Genomic DNA, 27,094 nt, shown 5'->3' with positions numbered 1-27,094 from the left:
ATTAGTTGGAAGTATTATATAATCCTGCAATCCCCTATAGCATATATACAGATCATATCTGGACTGTTGTGTTCAGTCTTAGATGCCAGATTATAGGAAAAGCACTGACAAACTGGAGCATGACCAGAGGAAAGTCAACGAATGGTGAGGGTATTTGAAACCATGCCATATAAGACTTGCTACAAAGAAGTAGTTATGCTTGATCTAAAAAAAGTCTATCCCATGCTTTATATTTCCATTTGCAGAATACATTCAATTTATTTTTTCCTTTTCCTGACTTGTTTGCCTTGCCTTTAACTTTTTCCTTTCCCCTTTCCTTTTCCTTTTCCTTTTCTTGTCTTTTCCCTTTCCCTTTTCATTCCTTTACCTAGCTCTTCACACCTTATTTTTACCTTTGACTTTTCCCTCTCCCTTTCCTTTCTTCCCTTTCTGCTTTTCTTTTTCCCATTTTCCCTTTTTCCTTCCCCTCTTCTCTTTTTTTGGAACTCTTATTGAAAAAAGGTCCCTCTATCCAGACAGAGCAATTACTGATCTTCAATTTAAAGTCTTAGAGAGTTGTTTGTTGGCACTGCACTGAGAGGTTATGTAATTTGCCTAAAGTCACACAGTCAGTTGATATCAATGATATCAATGGGAATTCAAACCCAAATATTCCTGACTCCAAAAACAGTTTTCTATCCATGATTTTCCTGTTCCTCCTACTCTTAATATTTTGTGTATTTGATAAATATCTGTTGAATTCAATCACACTCCTTAAATATTTGAAGAGATATTAAACTTAAGCTTATAAATCGAGGAGAGTTGAAGTAGGATAATAGGTGGAAATTGCTTAGAGGAACATTTCATATCCATATAAGGAAGAACTGCCCAATGATTGGAGTCTCAAATTAGAATTGGTTGTCTTAGAAGGAACTGAGTTTCCCATCACTGGCAGTGACTAGATGATGACTTTCCACGGGTGCTACACAGAACCAGTTCTACTTCTTCAGGTTCTGATTAAATTAAATGACCTCTGAGTTGCTGCCTAACTTTGTGATATTACAATTTCAAAAGCTTAGAAAACTGAAGGGGAAACTAATCATACAGTGTTCTGAATCAAAGGTGGGAGCAATTGAAGGGATATTTAGGATGAGGGATCCAATGGAATATCAACTCACATTTGGAACAAAACCTGGTGCCATTGCCTTCTCCAACACAGCATCCCAGTTCATGTCAGCTAAATACGGAGAGCTTTGAATATCTACAAGGCTGGAAAGACGACTTTCTGGGTCTTTTGTGAGAAGCTGTGATTTCAAAACAGAAAAGTAAAAGATTTCCCTCACTTCATGTGCTTAATAAGTTTAAAGTCTAATGTGAATCCTGAAATTTAAGGGAATAGAGTAATCAATATATCTTTACATTATTGCTCTGCATGAATCGGTTCTTATGCTCTGAAAAATTCATCTTGGCTCAACAGGAAATAAGATCACCCAATTAGCAGATTAAGGAACTGAAATCCAGAGAAAAGAAACTCAAAGGTTAAAAGGCAAATCAGTCAATCAATAAGCACATACTATGTGCCAGTTATTGTGTAAATCCTGGGAATATAAAGAAAAACCAAAGATAATCCCTATTCTCAAAGAGCCCACAGTTTAATCAGGGAGACAATACACAAGCAAGTACATAAAAGCAAACAAATTGGTGATAATTAAGGGAGGACAGGTACTAGAATTAAAACAAATCAAGAAAAACTTCCTATAGAAAGTGGGGTTTTAGTTGGTACTTGAAGAATGCCCCAAAATAGAGATGACAAAGAAGACTTTTCCAGATATGGGGAACAGTCAATGAAACTGCTCAGAGTTGAGAGACTGGGCAAACTGTGAGGAAAAACAAAATTATAGGACATCTAATTTGAGGTGTCTACTGTGCAGTTGGAAATGTAACTGGAAGTTAGAAGAAGTTAGGTCTGGGCAAATAAATCTGGTATTCATCATCATAGAAATAATAACTGAAACCTTGGAAGCTGTTGAGATCCCCAAGTCAAATAGTATACTTCCTCCTTTTCTTTTTCCTCCATTGCCACTACTACTACCACCATTACTACCATCTGACATGACGCAGTGCTTTCAGAGGCAGTTTGGATAAGTAGATAGTTTTTTGAGTTGGGAAGGACTATGTTCAAAGATTGTATCTGACACATACATTTACTATGTGATCTTGGCCAAGACACTTAACTATGTCCCAAAGCAATTGTTTAATTTGCAAAAAGATGTGCCAAGCTGAATTGAGGGAGGAAATTTCCTTACTGGGAGTTCACTATAATTATGAAATTTTAGGTCTAGAACGTGTCCTTTTTCTAATTAAAAAAATAAAACTTAAAGGTTTTCAAAATACCATACAGTTATAATTGCATTTTAGACTAACTATATTAAAGTAGTTATTGTAAGTATTATTATTATTATTCCATTTAATAGGTGAATAAATAAAAGGAATATTTATTTCATGTTTTAAAGTTTTCAAAATGTTTTACAAATATCTTCTCACTTTCAACCTTGGGAAGTAAATAAAATGTTTATTCTTATTTTTAGAGAAATAAGGCAACCAGGGATTAAATGACTTACCCTGGGTCACATAGCTTCAAGTATTTGAGATCAAATCTGAAGCCAAGTTTTCCTGACTTTATCCCTTGTACCCACAGTATCTGCTAGCTAAAGCTCACAAAGGTAGTATTTAGCATAGTAGTTAGGACACTGGATTTGAAGAAAAATTTGGGATTTATTTCTGCCTTTTGAATTCTAAGATTTACTAACCCTGGGAAAGTCACTTTAATCTCACTTTGCCTCAATTTCCTAACTTGTAAAATAAGAGTTAAACTTGATGACCTCTAAGATTCCTTTTAGTTCTTCTATAGCTTTGATTCTTTTTTTTAGGTTTTTTTTTAAGGCAATGGGGTTAAGTGGCTTGCCCAAGGCCACACAGCTAAGTAATTATTAAGTGTCTGAGGCTGGATTTGAAGTCAGGAGTACCTGAGCACCAGGGCCGGTGTTCTATCCACTGTGCCACCTAGCCACCCCATAGCTTTGATTCTAAGATTATATGGTTAAATGACTTGCTCTTGCCAGCAGCACCAGGATTAGCCTTCCTGTCCCCAAATTATTAATATAGTATCATTGAGAGTTATTGTTGCACAGTGAACAGAGAAATGATTTCTGACCCAAACCAAAGTTATTATGTTAAAGTGATTTTTACATGGGCATATAACATGTAAGGAACAGAACTAAGATGCATATAGCCAGGCTTTCACTCTTGACTCCAAAGTTAAGATAGTATTAATGGGAACAGTGAAGCAGCATGACCCAGTCAATAGAGAGATGATCTGTGAACCAACTGAACCAGTCAAATCCCATTTCTGAGGTGTAATAGTTCTGTGGGAATTTCACTTAACCTCGAAATGCTCTAGTTTCAGAGTTCTCTAAGTTTCAGCAAAAGGTTATTTAGATTATATTCTCATCTGAAATATTGGTTATATTGGTTATTCTCATCTTGAATTTCCCTATACTAATGAAACTCCAATTCCCATCTCCATCCCTAGTTTAGTTGGAATCATAAAGAGAGGTCAGCAAATGAGAGAGATAGTGCCAAGATCAATGATATAGAACTTGGAAATAAGAGGAGGAGGAAGAGAAAGCCATCAAAAGTGACTCCAAAGCCACAAGTCTGGTGTCATTTAATAGGAACCGGAAGCCAAGAGGAGATTTAGGAGTTTCTGATAAGTTGCATGGTTCATCACACTGTCTGAGACAAAGTGATCTGAGATTTCAGCTTTACTTGAGAAAACAGGAAAATGTAATGGAGAAGCAGCCATCTGTGAAAGTCAAAGAGATTAAAAGAACAGGATCTATTTTCCCTCTCCTAGTTCCCCCCCTTCTTCAAGGAGAACTTTTGGATTGGTGAGGTAGAGGACATAGTGCAGACAACATAAGAATCTTCTTCACTTTATGGGCATGCTTGGGTTTCTTCTATTCTGCAGTTTTTATCTCCTTAAAAATTGGAAAAAATTTTAAGTGATTCATTAAAGGACAGCATTTTGTATCCCAATTTGTAAATAATTCAAAATATATTTTGGAAAAATTCATAATTTTTGTCTAAATTAGTCAAACTTTGATATTTAACATATTAAGCTGTATAATTTTGTGAGCAAACCAAAACTCACCAAAAAAGGAAAGGAAAACAATGTTTACATCTTAGTTTACTACCTGGGTGATGATCATGGGCAAATCATATAAACTCTTCTGATCTCAAAACCTTCCTTTGTAAAATTCAAAGGTTATATTAGACTCTTTTACTTATATATTCTATGATCCAAGAATTTAGAAAAATGATAAAAGATGTAGAGATAAAAGGGAGCTTAAGGACATATTATCTAGTATTTTTTTAAATAGGTATCTAAAACAATACTTTTTCACCAATAGCAGGTGCAATATGAAGAAAGAGCCCTGGATTTCAAGATTGAGATTCAAGTCAAGTTATGAAAAGCTCTGTGACCATGAGCAATTCACAAGTAATCTCAAAGCTATCTTTGTATGAACAAAACAAAACAAAACAAAAAGCAAAAACCAGATAGATAAAAATCCTGTTTTTCCAAATACCTACCAAAGTTCATACTTCTTTGTCTGGAATTCAAATCTTCTATAAGCCACTATCATCCTGGCTTTCTCCAGTTTTTTTTTTTTTTTTTTGTTAGTCCAGCACACACTAGTCTCTTCCCTGGCCACCGGTCCTAAGTAATCTATATTTTTCCACTTCTGTGTCAAGGTGTATGCTGCTAATTATGTTTATTTAATTATTTTTTAGTTTTTTTAGTTTTAGCAAGGCAATGGGGTTAAGTGGCTTGCCCAAGGCCATACAGCTAGGCAATTATTAAGTGTCTGAGGCTGGATTTGAATTCAGGCACTCCTGACTCCAAGGCCAGTGTTCTATCCATTGCGCCACCTAGCTGCCCTGCTACTCATGTTTATTATGTCTTACTCTTACTCTTTGCCTGCTAAAGTCTTATGGTTATTTTTGACTTTTGTTCTCAAAAAAGATCCATTGACATCAAAAGGAGGCTGTTTTGAATTGCACATGAATTGAATTTAAGTGAGGCAGAGCTACATAAAGTCATAATCCTCACTCTCTTCTCCCGAGTCATCTAAGCCCAGTGGTTTAAAAAAAAAAGCCAAGATGATTGGCGATAGCCCTGGATACAGTGGATGACTTTTGTCTTTCTAAATTTAGATTTTTTCCTAGGTCTCTGAAATTCTTACTCATCCTTTAAAGTTCATCTTAGACGTCACTACTTTCATGAAACTTTCCTTATCTCCTAGAGCTTTATGATCTCTTCCCTCAGAATTCATGTAGTGAAGATAAGAGATCTGATACATTTTCCTACTACACTGTAAGTTCCATTAAAACAAGTACCATGTCTTATCTAAACTTTGCATCTCCCTAAGCTTCTAGAATGTGCACTGCACACATTAGCAGCTGTATAAATGTTCCTTGTAATCTGAAATATATATATGTAATATTTGTAATTATCATTTCATACATTAATGGGGAAGTACTTTGTAACTATGAAATTCTATAGAAAAGTAGACTAGTAAGGCTGACTTTGTCTAATGAGGAAGAGTAGAATCCTATAGTCAAAAGAACTCAAAAAAAAAGAACTGAAGGGTTGGGAGGTTTGTTTGCATAAATTTTCACAGGATTTTCTTTTTTTCCCAGGTTTTTTTTAAAAAAATATTTATGGGGTTAAGTGATTTGCCTAAGGTCAGATTTGAACTTAAGACCTCCTGTCTCCAAGGCTGGTGTGTTAGGGACTGCTGTGTGTGGGAGCACTGTAAACTATCATCACCTGGTGTCTTTGAGCACCAGAATCTTGTTTTACTAAGTGCCATGGGAGTGGGAGTGGATTAGAGACTGGGAAGGATATTTAAGCACTTGTATTTGGTTCAATGAAGGGAGACCTTGGAGATCTTGGTGTACAGGGACAACTTGTCTATCTTGTCTCTCTTTTCTCCCACCCCTTCAATGCTCATCTGGGGAAGATGAGGGAGTCCAGAAAGGGACTCAACATGTGACATCCAGAAATGGGATTCAACACTGCACCTCTAACTCCCCCACGACCTAGCTGCCCCTATCCACTCTATTTTCAAGTCAACTTAATACCTCCAAAGTTTTTCAGAGTTGTCCATCTATAGCCTGCCTCAGTATCTTGGTCCTTTAAGAATGCCTAGCTTTCTTCATTGCCTTTCTTGAAACCATTGATTGTTAGGGTTCTATTGCTCCTCCAAAATAGTGTATGTATATGTATATGTATATGTATATGTATATGTATATGTATATGTATATGTATATGTATATGTATATGTATATGTATATGTATATGTATATGTATATGTATATGTATATGTATATGTATATGTATACGTGTACGTGTACGTGTACGTGTACGTGTACGTATATGTATATGTATATGTATATGTATGTGTATGTGTATATGTATATGTATATACACATATATCTATATAATGTACATATACATATATCCTATTTGGTCATGAACTATATTTTATCAATCACAACCCCCCCAATTTAATAAAAAGTCTTTGAGGGCAGGCTTATTTTTCATACCTTCCTTTATTCTTTGTCCCTAGAAGTACTTTAAACATCATAGTACTTAATAAAAAATTAATACATAAGAAATTTTATGATGAATCTTTAATAGATGAATTTAATTTTAGAAATATATAAATTTTAATAAATTTAATAAACTTAGTTTAATTAAAAATTAAATATGTATTTCTATTTATAAATTATATAAATTTATATATTTATATAAATATACATAAATTATAAAATTTTAATATTATATATCTATTCTTATATTATAAATATATATATATATTCTTTTTTTTCAAAGTTGGCCAGCCTAACAGATGGTGGAAGGTCAATTTCTGAAGCAGGGGATAAAAAGAATTAGGATCTCCAAGTTTATCAGCCCTAGAGAGGAATCCCAGGCTTACAAAGGCTGAGCCTGGTCCTGGGCCCCTGGGTATCTCCCCTCCCTTACCTTTTTCAATAAAGCCACCATTCCTTTACACCACGTGGAAGAGTAGTGAATCCGTTCCACTTTGAACATGTTGAGGATCTCATCGATTGGTGTGGCTGAATGGATTTCATAAGGTCTCTGAAAACAACAACAGCAACAACAACAAAACATACTCAGAACTTGCTACTGAATCCGCCCGTCCATTAGCTAAGCCTTGTGACTCTGGGAAAATAATTTTATTTCTCTAGACCTCTGATTTCTCATTTATAAAGTGCGCGTGTTTGTCTTAAGCAGGACCTCAATGAAACACTGAGGCGAGTGCTTTGTAGAACTTAATAGTACTATGTCAGTATATACGTTATTATTCCCTCATTCAAACCCTTCTTTGACTTTTTCCCCATGGTGTGTAGGTTCTAGAGGACTCTGCCAGTATACCATAAGCTCTGGCATATTTTCTCAGGCAAGAAAAAATAGGCATCCATAGAGGGCATTTATGTATGCTATCTCCCTCATGAGAGTGTAACCTCCTTAAGGTATGTTTCCTTTGGATCTCAAAGCTAGACCTTGATATATAAGTAATTAGTAAATGTTGATGACTAATTAATTAGGTCCTCAGAAAATAGAAGCAGTCTATTACTGGCCTTAAGTTTGAAATTTTTCTTTGCAACAGATTTTTAAAATACAGAAAAGAGAAAAAATAGCATTATAGAAATGGGGTGTGATCAGTATAAAAGATGAGGGATGATAATAGCCTGCACTAGAGATGAAGCTGTACAAAACAGAAAAACTCCTAAGAAAGAATCAATTATGACTTGACCACTGATTGAATATGGATACAGAGAGGGAAGAACCAAAGACAAACAAGGTGAATTGAAGGATGATGATACAACCCACAGAAAAATAAAAGGAGGTCTGAATTTGGGGAAAAGACAATGAATGCCAAATGCAAAAATCACATGTGAGAGAAAGGAGGTATTGATCAGCATATATATGTAGACCACAGAGTTCTTGAATGAGAGTAATGTGTGAGAAGTTTGGAACACTAGGAAGGTTGGAAAGAAATTTAAATACAAAGCAAGTAAGTTTATATTCATATAATATGAATACCTCTATAATGGGGGTAATAGAGACTCACTGCTGTTTAGGGGCATTGGAGAGAATTCAGTTTTTGGAAAATCATTTTTTAAATATTTTTAAATGTGTAAAGTTAAAAACTTCATCTAATTTCAGAACTTCTTGTTCATAGCACTTCTCAATGGTGGTACCTCTCTTCTCTGGTACATACTACCTGTATGAACCTTAAAAAAGGCATATCAACTCACATGATCCCAGGAGTCTCACTTAGTTTATATGCTATAGAATAATTACCAACCACATTGATAGAAAAACAGAAATTTCCTCACAAGTCCATTCATATATGAATGAAATCACAACCTTCTTTCCACTTCAAATCTCCCCCCCCCAAAAGACTACCTATATATAGGCAAAGCAAATATATAGAACATGATAAAATTAAAAATTATTAAGAATCATTGGGTATCTAAGGATGCAGTTGGGAAGATTCAAGGAGTCAGAAGATATGCATTAAAGTCTTGTCTCTCTCATTAAACAGGAGTGTGAATGACTTAAACTCCATTTCCTTGGGTATCATCTATAAAAATCAAGGTTCCAAAATAGGTGATTTCAAACTTTCTCATAGGTCAGAAATTCCACATTCTAAAGTTCTTCCCAGTTCCAATATTTATTGTTTTATGCCCCTTTCATCTCTAACATGCTTCTTCTACTATTTATTTGCAAGGCATTATGGTAGGTATTGTGGGAACAGAAGGTGATTCAGTAACTTTTTTCAGAGTTTCCTGTTTAGCTATTGAGTCTCTTAAATCCAAGAATTCTGATCAGTGAAATGTCCAAACATGATTCCAGAGGATTGATGATCAAGTCTCCTACCCCCCCCCCCCCCCCCGCCTTCTAACAGACAGGTGATGATCTCAAAATTAGAATGAAATGTTCACTTTGGGATACAGTTAATGTGGGGGATTTATCTTGCTTGACTACATACGGGATAGGTCAAATAATGGCATGAACATAATACAAATCTAGAGATGTCCAAATCTGAATTTATCTTTTCCCATCCAAAGTTTGTTCACTTTCTGAACATTCTTATTCTATTAAAATGCAATTGTCAGCTGCTTAGTCACTCAAGTTCAAAACTTCTGAGTCATCTTTGACTCTTCCCTTCCTCAAACTTTCTTCTACCCAATTCTTATCCTGCCTCTTACCATCCCTTTCCTCTAGTAATTTGCCAATTCTACCTTCAAAATCTTACCCACATCTAATTCTCCTCTCTTCTTCCAATGCTACTATGCTAACACAGACTCTCATCACCTCTCTCCTTGACTATAATAATAATATAGTTTAAGAATAAATAATTTTTAAGTTTACAAAAACTTAAAATGAGTATTTCCTTATAACACAAAATTAGGATTATAGAGAAATCCGAGAGTCTCATTACATAGAGGTTAGATTTCTTCTAAGGTCTTCCTATTTTCTTTTGCACATTTAAAAATTTCTTTAATTATTGTCTTTTCTGTCTTCCTTTTTTGGTTACACTATCCCTAGTCCCTTGTTAATTTATATCTAACCCTAAATCAGAAAACAAACAATAAAATCCTTCCAATGAATATGTGCAGTCAAGCAAGATAAATTCCCCACATCAACTGTATCCCAAAGTGTACATTTCATTTTATATTTTGAGATCATCATCTGTCTGTTAGAAGGCGGGGGAGGGGTAGGAGACTTGATCATCAATCCTCTGGAATCATGTTTGATCATTGCACTGATCAGAATTCTTAAATTTAAGAGCCTCAACAGTTTTCCTGAAATCTAGACTGTTCCTTCTCTAGTCTACCCTCCACATAACTAAAAAGTCTTCCTAGTCTTCCTCGTCTTCATTACCTAAGTAAAGATAATCTTCACTATCCACGTTTGCTTATTCTATAAAAAAATTTCAGTCTGACATTTAAGTTCAAAAACTACTTTTTACCCACCTTTCCAGCCATATTTTACATCAATACCTAAACCCCAAAATGAATGGTCATCCCTGAGTTCATTGTGCCTTTTCTCAGGCTCTTTCCTTTAACTTTAAATACTCAAAATGTCCATTGGTTCTATGAGCTCTTTGCTGAAGTAATCACCATACTATCTCCAGTTGTCCTCATCTAGCTGTCTCCAGAGGAAAAAGAAAGGCTGTTGACTTTGCACAGCCCTGCTTCACTTAAATTCAATTTATTTACATGTCATGGCGTGACTTCCCTTATGTCATGATCTTCTTTGAGAATCAAGGACAACATCATCACCAATTAGAATAGGCTCCCCAGTAATGGATGCTCCAACTCCTCCATGCCATTTATAATAGTTATTATCTTATCTTCCAGTGGTGCTATGTTGGAACACAAGGGTCTCTAAAAGATCCAAGAGTAATCACTGCACACAGGACAATAGAAAGACACTTCTATTCCTTCAGTCCTTTAAAGGCTAATTCATGTGCCCATTCCCTTCTGAAGTCTTACCTGAGTCTTTCATTTGAGAGTGTTTCTTTTCATTTTCAAATTTTCCCAGAATCTTTGTGACCATAGACCTTGATATGAAGTAGGTGCTTAATAACTTTTGGTGGAGTTAAATTGATTTAATTCTAGGAAAAGAGTTTTATTTTTTTACCTATATGGAATTAGAGTCAATACAAAAACATTTTTTGAATGGGAAAATGATACAATCAAAACCGGTTTTTAGAAAGCCTAATCTGGCAGCCCGTAGAGGTATGTAACAGAGAAAAGTCCTCCCTGTGCTCTGTCCTATTCCCTTCCATTGTTCAGTTTGAATTACTCAACTCCAAGTATAAATGCTCATCTTTTGGAGAAAAGATCAGAAATAGGATGCTGAATATTTGAGAATTTAATCAAATGCGATGAGGCTTGCTTGTAAGAAATGCTTAAGGTTGCTCTTTAAGTTTCTTTTTTTCCCCTTCTTTATAACTACTATTTAATGTCTTTATAGATGTGTATGTAAAGCATAGAGGCCCTCTGGGGAAGAAGGGAATAGGGTTTAAAACACAACTCCTATAATTGCCTTTTATTTGTAACCTTTCACACAAGCCTTAGGCTTCACAATCAAATTCTGCCTAGGAACTGTTATATTTCTCTAATACAGTAAAATGTCATGAAATCACCATGGTTGGTACAGGGCTAATAATCTTAAATGGAATAAGAGTTTGAATTTTGGAATATTTTTTCAAGAAATTCTAGTTTCTTAATATTAAGCCTAGAAATGTAATAATATTTACTGTCTACAGAAGGGAGAATTGGGTTCTATATCTTATAATATGATTGTAAATTTTAGATGTCTTTTAACAACTAATTTTCAAAAATCAATATTTTTGAGAGCATCCTGTGTGTAAAGCAGAGCAGTGTGACGTGCTCTACTAGAAAACATATCACTTTACAATGTCCTACATATTAAATCCTTCCCTTTGTCCTCTATCTTCTATCCTTCTCTGTCCCCAATTTCCTGAGTTAGAAGGGAATCATCTCTCATCCAAACACTAATATTGCTTTTTTTAACCTCTCCTGTGAACACTGTTCTATTTTATATCAAAATTATTTACAAATGTGACATAGCTTTCCCTAGACTCTTTAAAGTGTTAACTCAATCCTTATTTGCAAAACTAAATCCGGGACAGACACTTTGGATCAAGATGTCACTATAGGGCAATGATGTAAATGCAAACAGCTGCCAGAAAGAAACAGTTTTGGGGAGATGGACTGAGTCACACAAATGATCAACTACCTTGGCAAACTCTGTTCTGATCCAATTTTGACTATTCTGCGCCTACTGTCAGCTTTTCTCATTTATATCCACACCTGGAATTTCCACCAAGAAAAGAAACCCTGGTCTTGACCTAATCTGATCTATGGATTTGTGATTTTTCTATTTGCAATTGATGATAATACAATTCAAATGAGGAGGAGTCTATATAACAGCTAGAACTTATAAAACAAAGTGTTTTATTGTTGTTATCTCATTTTGTTATCACAAAAACCAAAGGTCAATGCAATTTATACCCCTACTTTATAGATGAGGAAAAAAACACAGAGAGGGACCCAACTAGTAAATATCTGGGGCTGGATTTGAACTAAGGTTTTCCTGTTTTTCAGATCCAGCCCTTGATCAGATAGGTCACCCAACTGCCTCAATGGAACTAAAAGAAACCTCTCCCCACCACCCTCATCCTCTTTTACTCCTACTCTGCCAACTCCTGTGGAGATAGTTGAACAAGATAAGTTTTTAGAGTATAAACTCTATGAGGGCAGGATCACATTGTAACTCCCATTATTTTCCCCATAATACATAAAGCATTTTTTTACACAGAAGGTATGTAATAAATGAATAAGTGTAAGGGGAAGAGGGAGAATAGATACTATTTATTTATTTTTCTTCCTTCTGAGAATCTCACATGCTGATTTCATGCTGTTTAATAACATGTTTTATGTTCCATTAAATTGATACAGGAATCCCCCACCCCCATAATCTTTATGCTGTAGAATATAAAATATAGAATAACCCTTTCCTATGTTTGCAGCATAACCCATCAAATCAAGTTCCAGGCTTTGTTGCCTTTAAAGCAACTCAAACACTCAGAAAACGCCAAGAGATGTTCTTCATTGTGAGCAAAAACCAAAACTCTTTCACTTGTGGTTGGAGATAGTCCATGCTTCTCTTTAAACTGACCCCATTTCATCAACTCTCTTACCTAATTTTTCTTTTCCAGAATTAATCTGAATTTTCACCAGGGTTGCTACTTCTCCCGGGTAAGAAAGGAAACATATTTTGGAAGTAAATCTGACATGACCAAAAAAATGATGAACTGCTGCTTGACTATACTGCTTCATCTCTCCAAAGAACTAAAGACAGGAGTTCTTGTGGGATGGAACAGAGCACCCTCTTTTCCAGCCCAAGATATAATAATGTAGGGTTTCCCAACAAGGAGTAAGGTTTCTGAACATCCTCTGAAGCCACAATAGAGAAATAGGTAAATACAACCTGCCTGGACAGGTTTATGATCTGGTTCCTGGAATATGTTGCTTTTCTTCTAGCAGTCCTATGCTACTTTTCAAGGACCATTTTCCTTCTGAGCCTTTCTGTCAGAATGGGAGATGGAACAATAATCAAATCAGTTCTATTATATGTTAGTAACTAAACTCGAACAAATGAAAATTTTCATTGTCTTTGAAGAGAGCAAATAACTTCAAAGAAGCAACTAGAATAATGTAAAACAAGATACTTAGAGTATTTGAGTTCAAATCTTTATTTAACCTTTTAACAGCATTTAAGGGATCTAGGGAAGTCAGGAGAAACACGATAGAAGAGATAGCATTTCAGACATGGGAGTCTGTATAAAAGCATCAACATCAGAGTTGAAATATTTCATATAGGAAATTGCCCATCTATAGAACTGATAATAGAGAAGTCCTAAGTACTTTGAGAGTCCATTTTCTGGGACATTTCCGGTCATCCTGATCCCAATGTGGCCATTGGACCTAGAAGACTTCTGAAGAGAAAGTGAGCTTGGTAACTCTGCACAGTTCTCCATCATTTAAATCCAAATTATTTGCATATTATGGCATCCCTTCTCTGATGTCATGATCTTCATTATCAACATCATTCATCAAAATGGGGATAATAAGACTCTACTACTTATTTCAAGTGGTAATGTGGAGGCTAGGCATTTGAGTCTCAAAAATCTTGATCTCTTCCCTGACATAGAGGTGCAGTCATAATTGTGGCACTTAACCTTTTAAGATTCATGTCACTCCCTAAGACAAGTTATAGATGGGGTTACAGTTAGTTGGGTAACAGAGGGAGGTTTCATGATGAGGAAATCATAGATATTTAATATTTTATCTCAAAGGGTAATTGTATCAGCACAATTCATGTAATAAATGCAAGCACATAGTAGATGTTTAGTGAATATTTATTAATGCCTTCAAACCTGAATGAGTTATTTTCTTAGTGAATATTTATTAATGTCTTAAACCTGAATGAGTTATTTTTCACAGTTCTCTATTCCTTAGAGATTCAGTTCAAAAATCATAGAATCTTGGAATTTGAAAAGACCTCACAAGTCATTTACCTGACCTCTTATATGAAATATGAATCTTCAATCAACAATCAATCAATAAATATTTATTAATTGCCTACTATGGGTCAGGCAATATCCTAACCTATAACATCCCTGACAAGAGGTAATCTAGCCTCTCCTTAGATGCTGCAGCAATGAGAAACTCACTGCTTCCTGTGTCTTCCCCATCTCACTTTTAGAATGTTTTGATTTTTTGGAGGGGAGGGAGCATGTCATCAAGAGCTAAGAGCAAGAAGGGCTAACCCAAAGATAACTTCACTTTCTAGTATGATTTCCCTTTACTCCCCATTGTGTGCTCACTGTTCCAGACAGATTGATTTAATATCTATTGCCCTTACATCAAATTTTGCTTTCTACCTGGATACCAATGGGCTGTTTCTCATACCTGGAAGAGTCTTTCTTCTCATTTTTGTCTACTGTGATCCCTTCAAAGCTCAACTCACATTTTACATTTTCATTACTCAATTCTGCCTTTCCCTCCTCCCTCCACACTTCTGCATCATACCTGTGAACTAGGTACCTTCCCTACTTACCGCTTATCACCTTTCTTTTGTGTGCTACTACACCCAATGGAATGGAAGTTTCTTTAGAGTAGGGGCTGTCTTTGGTCTTTCTTTGTATCTCTAAAGTTTAGTATAGTGATTGACCCTTCAAAAAAGGGTGCTTAGTAGATACTTAATAAATGATTATTTATTAATAATTCTAGGAAATGATTATTTCTATTAGAATGATTGGCTACATGAGTATTCATGTAATTTTCTTGTTAAGTATAACTTTTTTTCTTATAGCCTCATTTTCCCCATTGACCTTCCTGGTCCAAATTATTTTTTTATTTCCTTTGCATAGATTTCATATTTTCTTCTCCATTCATGTAGTTTCCTCTGAGAGAATGAGAGGAACCATGGCCTATTTTTCTTTCTATGTTCAGTGCTTAGAATCAATGCAGGATAGTTGCTTGTGAAATGCTCCAAAAAAAAAGAAATTTTAGAACTGGACCAAAATGAAAAAAAAAAATAAACTTCCATTAAGGGGACATTTTCCAGATGAAGGTTCCCATTAGAAAAGCCAATTCAAAGTACTATCATACTCCCCCAAAAGAAGACTTCTGACAGAATTCAAAAATGAAACCACAGATACCCAAAGCCAGAGATATCAGACCATTACTTTATTTGAGGAAATACTTGTCTTTGTGAGAATTAGGGAATAGTTATGACCTAAAAGAAATGACTGAAAATTCAGCTTCTTTTAACTGCCTAGAAATTTCAGCCATACCTTGGAATGTTCTGCTTATAAACTTCTCTCAGTAGTTAATTAGTTAAGCAACATATAATCTGTTAGTGACTATGTCCTATGGGTGATCCTAATATCTTAGATTATGACATTGTCTTCTTAGGGCACAGATCAATGGAACAAAGAAAGTCACAAAGAATGTACAGAGCAGGCAACAGCTCAGATGAAAATTATTGTTGTTCTGACTGGTACATTTAGGAAACTTACAAATAGGTTTTTTAAATACTAGGGAAATATCCAATTTTTCACTGCCATGGAAAGAGAGGAGGGAAGGGAGGGTGGTAGAAAACTGTAGAACTCAAAAGTGTGAGAAAGGATGAATGTTGAAAGCTATCTTTGCATGTAATTGTGAAAAAAATAAAAAATAAATTCTAGGGAAAAACACAATAAATACACTTTTGAGAAGCATTTAAATGCATGAAAATTTAGAATCACAAAATCATAAAGAGGCCTTATCATTTACTGCAATTTTATGTAGAACATTGGGTTTTAATACCATTTGGAGTTTTGAACCCCAATTTCCCTTTCTCTAAAATGATAATAATAATAATAATAATAATAATAATAATAATAATAATAACAATTTTAGTGACTATTATGTTGACAGGGCTATGCTATGTAGTAATTCTGATAACAGATCACATTTGTATAACCTTTTAAGTTTTGCAAAGTTCCCTCTATATAAGTAATATTCTTTTAGGTGTAAAAGAACCATGGCTTGTCTCCAAGTTCCATGTTCTATCCTCTAAACTTGTTGCCTTTCTTAAGAGACAGAGCTAGCAGTTGAACTTGTAACTCTTCTCTAATTTAGCTGGGGTATAGCATATATGAAAACAAAATAACATTTATTAAACACTGACTGTATACAAATACTTTTGAATATTGCTGGGATTAAACTTTTATTTTACAAGTTACACCTAAATGCTTCTAAATTCTTGGAAACATTCACTAGGAAACAGCAAATATTCCTTACCCAACCACGTAATAATTCATAAGCTGTAATTCCCAGAGACCACCAGTCTACAGGGTAGGAGTACCCTGGTCCTCCATCCATAAACACCTGGAATACTTCTGGAGCTACCAAAGAGAAAAGAACAAAAGAAGATATAAACCATCACACTCATTTCACACTGTCCCAGCATTTGAGGGGGTGATAATATGGACAAAGGAATAGTCCCTGATCTAGGTAGTCCTAGACTCAGGTCCTGCCTCTGATATGAACTGGTTTTGGAATCTGAAGCAGGTCTCATTACCCCTTAGTATACTTGGAAACTCATTAAACCTACAAGTTTCAGAAAAGATGTCAATCAGCAAGATAGTTGCCTCACAAATAAGTTTTCCTTACTAAGGAAATCATAAATCCAGTCCCTGTCCATTGTGGGATGCAAAATGTATTTTTAAAATCAAATCACAGTCTGCAATTTTTCTTGAATGCTAAGTTTTTATATATTACACCTAAAAGAATAGTGTCCTTGATAGAGTTTCTACTGCTTTCAGCTTTGATTCTTTTCTCTTGTGACCTATCACTATCACTAAATCTTGTTGCTTCCTTCAATGGGTAGAATGAAAAAAACAAATTAAAAAAACTCTTCTTGAACTTGGAGGGAGAAGAGGAGAAGGGGGAAGAGAGAAAGGAAGGAAAGAGAAGCAAGGAAGGAAAGAGAAGCAAGGAAGAGAGGAGGGGAAATTGCTAAGGACCTTAGAGATCATTGAAACCAACCACTTATTTGATAAGATGGCTTCATCTAGAGCCCTGAGAAGTGAAATGACCTATCAAAACTCACACACAGGTAGTTTAGTGTTTTATACAGGAATAGAAAGTCTCCTTATCCTAATGCTCTCTCCTTTATACCAAATGATTACTCTTAAGCTAATTAGCTAAATTTTATGCTTCAATTTCCAGGAATATTTTATGAAATACATATCAACTCTGACAAATTAATTTGCAGGCATAATTCCATCCTATATTTGTCAGAGAAGCTAAAATCATAACTGTACAGTCATAGCATGTTGTGACTAGAAACATCTCAATTCAGTTTCCAGGTGAGAGAGTTCATTCTGTCTAGAGTAATGCACATTTAAGTTAAGGGGGTTGGACTAGATGTTATCTAAGTCATTCTTCCTGAAAACGAATGGATATAATGAGAAAAGTTGACATTATTAATATACTTTCTTTGTGTATTCAATATCAATAAGACCTTACATATAGGATATAATGAACAAGTATTCAATTAATAAAGGAGATGCTTTGGGGGGGGGGTAGTGGGTACCCCTCACTTGAGGTCTTCAAATAAAAGCTTGCAGACCAACTGTTTTTAGAGGGCATTCCTATTTATTGAACAAAATTAAAGGAACATAGTAGTTCTGAATCAGTCACTCAACAAACACTTGGTAATGTGTTGAATGCTTAAGGGATACAAAGATGAAAAAAGAAAAACATCCGGGAGGGGCAGAGCCAAGATGGCGACAAGAAGGGATTGAGTCTTAGGAGCTTTCTGATAAAACTCATCAGCTAAGGACTCTAACTAAACTTTCGAGAGACAGAACCCACAAAGGGACCCAGTGAGGCAGTTCTCCTACTCAAGGTAACCTGGAAAAGAACAGAAAGGCTCTGCTCCCCGAGACTGGAGAGGCAGCCTGCCAGAGGGGTGGCCCACCAGAGCCAAAGAACTTCAGCCTCCCAGAGGCAGCCCCAGGGTGCTGGGAGTCTCAGCTCACAGCAGCGGGGGAGTCTCCTGAGCTGCACCCTGAGGAGCACCGGGCACAAAGTGGGGGAACAGCGGGGGACCTCTGCAAGAGCAAGCACATGGAGCCCAGCCCTCAGGGCACACAGCCAGCAGCTTGGTCTTTCTGCAGCCCAAAGCAGGAAACAGAAGCAGGAGGAGCAGGTAAGCAGGAACCCCCAGGGCACGAGCCCATTGAGCTGAGCGAGGGGGGTGAAGAGAAACTGCGAGCTTGGTCCTCTGCCCCTGGAACAGGACTCTGGGGCTCTGACCACATTCAGATCCTGATGGCAGTCTAGGCCCCCCCATAGAACAGCAGGGCCCCCCCCCACCTCAGCCCCGTGGCAGAGGGAGGTGCTTATGGTCATTCACAGACCAATAGGGAGGACAGCCTCACACACTGAGACCCTTATGGGAGTGTCTCAAAAGCTCAGGAAGCACCCCCAAACCAGGCCCAGATTGGAAAAATGAGCAAGCAGAGAAACAAAAGGAAGACTATTGAGAAATATTTTGCAAATGAGCCCAAGAAGGATCAAAATATTCAGTCTGAAGATGAGGAAGCACAAACTCCTGCATCTAAAGACTCCAAGAAAAACAGAAATTGGGCTCAGGCTATGACAGAGCTCAAAAAAGACTTTGAAAATCAAATGAGGGAGTTGGAAGAAAAAATTGGGAAAAGAAAGGAGATGCAGGAAAAACATGAAAATGAAGTCAGCAGCTTAGTCAAGGAAATCCAAAAAAATGCTGAAGAAAATAGCATGCTAAAAACCAGCTTAGGTCAAATGGATAAAACAGTTCAAAAAGTTATTGAGGAGAAGAATGCTTTAAAAAGCAAAATTGGCCAGATGGAAAAAGAGATAAGAAAACTCTCTGAAGAGAACAAATCCTTCAGACAAAGAATAGAATTCAGGGAGATTGATGAATTTACCAGAAATCAGGAATCAATACTTCAAAACCAAAAAAATGAAAAATTAGAAGAAAATGTGAAATATCTCATTGAAAAAACAACTGTTATGGAAAACAGACTTAGGAAAGATAATTTAAAAATTATTGGAATACCTGAAAGTCATGATCAGGAAAAGAGCCTTGACATCATTTTCAAAGAATTACTACAGGAAAATTGCCCTGATATTCTAGAAGCAGAGGGCAAAATAGAAATGGAGAGAATCCACCGATCCCCCAGAGAAAGAGATCCCAAAAAAACAACCCCTAGGAATATTATAGCCAAGTTCCAGAACTCCCAAGTCAAAGAGAAAATATTACAAGCAGCCAGAAGGACACAGTTCAAATATCGTGGAGCTACAGTCAGAATCACACAGGACTTAGCAGCAACTACATTGGAAGCTCGTACGGCTTGGAATATAATATACCAGAAGGCAAAAGAGCTTAGAATGCAGCCAAGAATGAACTACCCAGAAAGGCTGAATGTCCTCTTCCAGGGAAAAAGATGGACTTTCAATGAACCAGGGGAATTTCAAATGTTCCTTTTGGAATGGCCAGAGTTGAACAGAAGGTTTGCTCTTCAGATACAGAACTCAGGTGAAGCATGGAGATTGGAGGAGAGGGGGGAAATATGAGGGACTTAATGAGGATGACCTGCATGTATTTCTGCATAGAAAAATGACACTGATAATACCCATATGAACCTTCTCAGTTAATAGAACAGGTAGAGAGAGCTTTTATAGTTGAAGCACAGGAGAAAGCTGAATTTGAAGATAAAATATGGAGTAAAAATGGAGTCAATAGAAAAAAAAGGAAATGGCATGGGAGAAAGAAAAAGGAGAGGGGGGAATAGTCCAAGATATTTCACATAAGTTTTTTATTACAATGAGCTATTGCAATGATATGGAAGGGGGAGTCAAGGGGGAATGAGGGAACCTTTGCTCTCATCAGAGGTGGCTAGGAGAGGAAACAGCATATATACTCAATGGGGTATAGACAACTGGAGTAAGAAGGAGGGGGGAGCAGGGGGAAGGGGTGGGGATGTGAATAAAGGAGGAGAGGATGGACCATGGTGGGAGAGTGGTCAGATATAACACATTTTCTTTCTTACTTCTTGCAAGGGGGCGGGAATGGAAGGCCTGCCCAGGACCACAGGGCCAGGTGGATGCTGGGCCTAAGGGGTGGTATGGGGGCTCAGGGCTTCTTGGCCCCAGGACCAGGGATCTGTCTGCTGAGCCAGTCAACGACCCTACAGCAGAGTCAGAGTGAAAGGAGAGAGAAAATATATTACATGGTAGTGGAGAAATAAGAAAGGAGGGAGTTGCGATCAGCAATGGCAACAGTGGAAAAATATGGAAGTAACTTTTGTGATGGACTTATAATAAAGAATGAGATCCACCCATGACAGGTTTGTTGGTGTTGGAACAAAGACTCAAGCACATTTTTTGTTATTATTATTTGGGGGAGGGTGCAGGGCAAGTGGGGTTGGATGACCTGCCTGGGGCCACATAGCAGGGTGATCTTTGGGTGTCTGGGGCCGGATTTGGACCCAGGTGCTCCTGGCTCAAGGGCCAATACTCTGTCTGCCACCCAGCCACCCCTACTATTATTACTATTTTATTCTATTTTGGGTCTTTTTTCTTTTTTTTTTTTTTTTTTTTTTTTTTTTGGTTTTTGCAGGGCAGTGGGGATCGGGTGGCTTGCATGTCACACGGCTGGGTGATTGTTGGGTTTACGAGGTTGGATATGGGCTCAGGTGCTCATGGTGCCAGGGCTAGTGCTTTGTCCATTGCACCACCTGGCCATACCTACAATTATTACTATTATTTTTTTTTATTTTAATTTTTTTCTCTCCCCTTTACTTTTTTCACCCAAGCAAGTTTATATTCATGGCAGAGGAGGGGTATTTTGTTTACTTGTAAACAAGAATATTTTATTAATGTAAAAAAACATTTGTACAAAATGAAAATAACAAATAAATTTAAAAAAAGAAAAACATCTGTTTTCAAGTAGTTCGCAATCTAATAAGGGAGACAAAATGCCAAAAACAAAACAAAGAAACTCAAGAAATACGTACAAACATGATATATGCAAGATAAATTGGACATAATCAAAAGTGAAAAGGTACTTGGATTGAGAGGGATTAGGAAAGGCTTCTTGTAGTTATTGAAAATTTACCTAGGACTTGAAGTCAGGAAGTGGAGATGAGGAAACAGAGAATTCCAGGCATGGTGGGGGGGTAATAACAGGTGAACTTGTCTGGAGATGGGAGATGGAATGTCTTATGAAAGGAACAGGAAAAAGACTAATATCACTGGATTCCAGAGTACATGGGAAGAAGTAAGTTCTAAGCACACTGGGTATTATATATGACTTTCTTTAAATGCCAAACAGAAGATTTTATACTTGATCCTGGAAGTGACAGGGAGTCACTTCCTTGAATGTATGGGTAGAGATATGATCAGATCTATGTTTTAGTAAGAATATTTTGATAGCTGAGCAGAGGATGAACTGTAGTTGGAAGAGACTTAAGGTAGAAAGACAAAACAAAATTCTAACATGATAGTCGATGAATGACGAGAGTTTACATTAGGATGGTGGCAGCATCAGAAGAGATTGTAAGTAGGATGTATATAAAAAGATGTTAAAAAGCTAGAAATAATGGAACTTGGAATTGATTTGATACAGTGGGTGTGAGAGAATGAAGAGGAGATGAGGACTCTAGGTTGTAAGTCTGAGTGACTGGGAAGATGATGACTTGATAATAATGGGGAAACTCAGAAGAAGAGACCTTAGGAGGAGTTTTTTTTACTCTACCCCAGAGAAAACTGAAGATCCTGATGAGGTATAAATAACAAAACTGAGGAAAGGTGAAAAGAACTTCATAGAATCATAAATTTAGAACAGCAAGAGAACTTGGGGGGGTCAACTAACCCAATTCTCTCATTTTCCAGATTGGTAAATAGGTCCTGCAATGGTAAATAGCTTGTCTATGGTCATCTTGGTAGTACAAGGCTGAGCTGAGATCACCAAATCCAAAGCTATTTCCACTGCCTTCTTAAAAAATGATAAACAATGCTTTATCATGGAAATTCATAACCAAATATCTGGGGAAACTTCAATAGTTTCCATTTGCTTTACTGAAGGGAGAAAATTTACCCTGCAAACTAATTGCATTGGTTTCAGAATCTGGAGAACAGTCATAGTTCTAATATGGCCATTATTTAGCTATGCAACTTTAAAGAAGGAACTCTGCCTCAGTTTCCTCCTCTGCAAAATTAAGAGATTTGATTAGGTGTTCTCTTACATCTCTTCAAGTTCTAATATTTTCTGTTCTAAGAAATATCCTCCATACTAAAATTTCTGCCTGCTAAGATTCTTTGTTCTAAGAACCCTTCAAATTTGTTCTAAAATTTCTCTTCAAGCTCTAATTTTCTGTTCTAAAATCTCTTCTAGCTTTTTATAAATCTATATAGTATCTATATGAGAGGTACTTTATAAGGTAACTCTAAGGACCAGTTCATCCCGGGGAAATTACACTGTATTTTTTTTCCAATACTACCCAAGTCCAGATAATAAAATTGAGAGCTCACACTTCAATTTTCCTTTAAAAGTTTACAAAACATTTACCTTACAACAACTCTGTGGGTATACACAATACAAAAATTATCATCCCAACATTACAATGAGAGAAACGAAAGTCTAGAGAAGTGAAATAATTTGTCCAACATCTTGTCAACTAGTAAATCTCTCTACTAAAACTAGACTTCCATTCTCCAAGATATCTTGTGCATTTGAGCAGAGACAATTGCTCTACATTCTGGGTCACCCACAATTTGGACAGTGTGAAATACTAAATGGATATTTAAGTAACAGAACTCTCTCAGACTAACTTTAATTTTTCATGGAAGCTTCCCAGGCTGGAGGAAGGCAGTAGAAACCAGTCCACTAGTTAGCTTAGTAGGATTTGTAGAGAAAGGTGGACCACAGTCCTCTTGCTCTTGCCCTGACCTAGACCTGCTCCTGAGGCTCTGCATCTCTTGGAGTCCAGTGAAATTGTTTTTCATATAATCAGACTATTCAATAATCCTTTACTAAGCATTGACTTTGTGTTAAGTTCTAGGAGATACTCAATATAAATGAAATGGCCCCTGTCCTAAAGGAACCCACATTCCATTGTCTTCTCAGATTTAAACAAAGACTCCATTTAATGATAATTTTTAAAAGACAGACAGAAGTCCATATTGACTTCTGTTCTTTCCGACTTGACTGCTTATGTACAAACTCAGTGAAAACCCTCATAACTCTGCCATCATCTCCCCAGTGGTATGCCAATAACAACTCTCAAGTCATCCCAAACATGCCACGAATATTTGAGTAATTCTGCCAGCACAGGTTTTAAATAGAAAGCAAGAATTAAACCTGAGGGGGTGACACATAATCAGTTATTCAGAAATGCATTGATATGGGGTATAAAATTAAAGAAAGCAAATTCACTCACTTCTCCCCTATGCTTGCAAATGTCAACATGAATTAGGTTGGACTATACTTATTACACTAAACACTGCCAAACTGAGAAGCTTCCTCTTTGTTAAAAAAAAAAAAAGCTTAAAAAAAGAGCAAGTCCACTAATGATGATCATTATGAGCTTCCTGATTTAGCTCTCAGAATATAACTGAAAACTTGGATTGCTGTGACCATATATAAAATGCGTTTCAGTGACTAGACCTGCTGAGCCTAAAATGCTTCAGTTCTAGGTTGTATTTGAAATATTATTGGGTTTGTTTTATCCTTAACTATGAATACTGCAATAAATGTCATCCATCCAACTATGTTGGAATGGGAACAGGGAAAGAAAGCACTTCTGCAGACAGGATGTTCAAGTGGAGCAATGATTTAGAACATAGTATGGAGACAATGGGAGGTAGAAGGACTTTAGAGATGATCTCATTCCCTCATCAGCCAGTCAACTAGTCACTGCGCTAAATAAGCATTGGAGATAGAAAGCAGAATGCTCTTTGACAAGTTCAAGTTTTGGGACCTTGAGTATCTCAGAAGGTAATACTAACAAATTGGAGATGGAAATTCTCCAAATAATAAGATCAGTCAGCAAGCCAATAAGGAAACATTTATGAAATGCCTACTAGGTGCTGGAGATATAAAGCCAAAAGACAATCCCTGACCCCAAGGAACTCACACTCTAATGGGTGAGATAGAATATACAAAGAAGTTTTTAAAAAAGGATAAAGGGGAGATGATTTTAATGTTAACATTAAGTAGGACTAAGAAAAACCTTTTTCTAGAAAGCAAGACTTTAATTGAGGTTTGAAGAAAATCAGAGAATCCATTGAGGTAGAGATGAAGAGGGAGACAATTCTAAGCATGGAGGGACAGCCTGTGAAAATAGTCAGTAGATAGATTGGCATGTTTGAGAAACAGCATGAAAGTCCATAGCATTAGATGGCAGAATATGAGAATTAAAGAAGGCAGGAGGGAGTAAGGTATAGAAATTCCAGGAAAATAGAGGCTGTTTTGGGAGGCTTTAAAAGTCAGAGGATTTTTTCATTTTATCCTGGAGCTTATAGAGAACCATTGGAGACTACTGAATAGGAGAGTGATATGGTCAAACTGGCATTTAAGGGAGTTCAATTTGACAGTTAAGAGTTAGATGGACTGGAATGGGAGAAGGGGGCAGATTTGAGATGAGCCAACAGAAGTCTACTGCAATAGTCTAGGTGTGAGATGATAAGGACTGGTGACAATAGGATGGTGACAGTGTCAGAAAAGAGAAGGAGGAATGAATATATGAGAAATGTTACAAAGACAGATTTGTCAATTGATTGATTATGGAAGATGAGAGAGTAAGGAATGAAGGATGCCATTTCAATTTTGAGCCTGAATGGGAGGTTGATAATACCCTCATTTTACAAATGAAGAATATAAAGTCTTATTTTATTTGCTCAAAGCCATACTGCCTACAAATGGTAAAGACTGGATTTATTTCTAGCTTTAAATTTATAATCTCCATAATTTTACATTGGACTGCTTTTTAACTCCAATTCTTATGTGGGTAGCACACAAGGTAGAGAAAAACTTAAATGGTGAAAAAGCTTGAAAACAGGCTGAATAAAGATTGGTTGAAGGGACTGGGGCCATGGAATCTCAAGAACAAAGGATTTGGTGAGAAAGGGTCAAGATAAGAATCATTAGCTATCTGGTGTCCTCAAATGGAAGAACTAGGCTCATGTAACTTGACTCAAGAAGTAAGAAGTGAAAATAGGTGGAAGATACAGAGAAGCAGACTTCATAATGGCATAAGGAGAAAACATCCAAACAGTTAAAAACCATTAAGAAGTGGAATGGTCTGCCTCACATCTGCCTTAATTTCTCTCCAAGTAATATTTCTGATTTTCCTCAACAATGACCCGGAAATCAGATTGACATAGAAAATCACTCCACTTTTGAATGTTATGCTTTGGATGTACCTCTCACCCTGAGACTTCTCCCTCTGATTGGCTGTAAGAGCTCCATTTTAAAGAAGAGGACTAGATCAATCAAGTCAAACCTTTTTTCTTTTCCAGATGGGCAAGGTCTTTCTCTGCCTTGACACTGTGTTAGGAACTTTCATCTTCCCCTTACTTTCACTTTCATTTTACTGTGGCCTTCTTCATTGGAATATAAACTCCTTGAGGGCAAAGACTGTCCTGCATTCTGATTACATTTGTATTCATAGAGTTTAGCACAGCCAATGGCATTAAGTATGTGATTAGTAAATGCAAGTTGACTTAACTCAAGTACCAGTGAGTTAGCTATTAACAGGGACCTTCACACAGATCTTAGTTGAGAAATTGCCAGATTTTAAAAAAGGGTTTCTGCTTGGGTACATACTGAACTAGATTATTTCAGAGGTACCTTTCAACTTGGAGACTGATGATGATGATGATGATGATGATGATGTTGATGATGATGTTGATGATGATGATGAATCATTCTTATACAAGACTGTACATGGACAATTTGGGTTACTGGTAAAAATCTGACTCACTAAAAGATCATTAGGCAGAAATGTCTGAGAGATATTTAGGACCCAAGAGAAAAAAACAATGACTAAGTATGTCCTCATGAGAATGGCAATAGATTGTCAAGGGAGGTTTTTCCTGATCAGCTCAGTTATTAATGTCTACCCTTCAAAATAATCTTGTTTCAACTATCTGTCTATGTACACAAACATATATACATATATGTATATATGAACACACATATATTTTGGAAACACCTTTATATCTTTATGCTATCTCTTGTCACTAGACTACAAGTTCCTTGAGGGCAGGACTATTTGGCATTTGTATTTTTATCCTCAATTTTTATCACAATTCTTGGCACAGAACTGACATTTAATAAATTTTTGTTTATTTCATTATTTGAGAGACTATAAAAGAACATAGATAGGATCTTGAGAAATGACAATAGTCAAGTATTGGCAAGAGGAGAATTATCTCAGAGAAGGAAACAAAGAAGAAAAACCAGAAAAAATGTGAATCTTAGACGATAAGTGACTATGTCTTTTTTCTATGATTGTGGGCAGGTCATTTTCACCTGTCTTTTCCCCTTCTCTAATCTCTTAGATTAGATGAACTCTCTTACATTATCAAAGCCCTCTAGAGGGCTGAGGTGCTAAATTACTTATTTTCAAAGTTCAGTGGTGTGGATAAGCATTCCATATGCCACAAGATGTTAAGATGGTGTGTGTATGTGTGAATGTGAATATTTTCTCTATTAATCTGAATTTTCCTATATGCAGCCAAGTGGATATTGAGTGTCAAATGACAGAATTGTGGATTTCAGTCATTGGAGCTCTTCAGTTCAAAGGCCCCA

The 27,094-nt window shown here is 36.5% G+C and overlaps 1 protein-coding gene across 1 annotated transcript in view; it reads right to left on the bottom strand.

Annotated features, from left to right (window-relative positions):
- STK32B (serine/threonine kinase 32B) overlaps window positions 1-27,094 on the bottom strand; it is a 260,397-nt gene that overhangs the window by 23,307 nt on the left and 209,996 nt on the right. Inside the window, exons 5-7 of the mRNA XM_074227499.1 lie at window positions 16,528-16,631; window positions 7,091-7,207; window positions 1,158-1,283 (exon numbers count right to left, since the gene is read on the bottom strand). Coding sequence (XP_074083600.1) covers window positions 1,158-1,283; window positions 7,091-7,207; window positions 16,528-16,631 — 347 coding nt within the window. The remainder of the gene's footprint in view (window positions 1-1,157; window positions 1,284-7,090; window positions 7,208-16,527; window positions 16,632-27,094) is intronic.

Source organism: Macrotis lagotis, chromosome 3, assembly GCF_037893015.1.
Source record: "Macrotis lagotis isolate mMagLag1 chromosome 3, bilby.v1.9.chrom.fasta, whole genome shotgun sequence".
Classification (NCBI taxonomy): domain Eukaryota; kingdom Metazoa; phylum Chordata; class Mammalia; order Peramelemorphia; family Peramelidae; genus Macrotis; species Macrotis lagotis.
The sequence above is the reverse complement of the archived record's forward strand: the minus strand, read 5'-3'. Positions and strand labels throughout refer to the sequence as shown.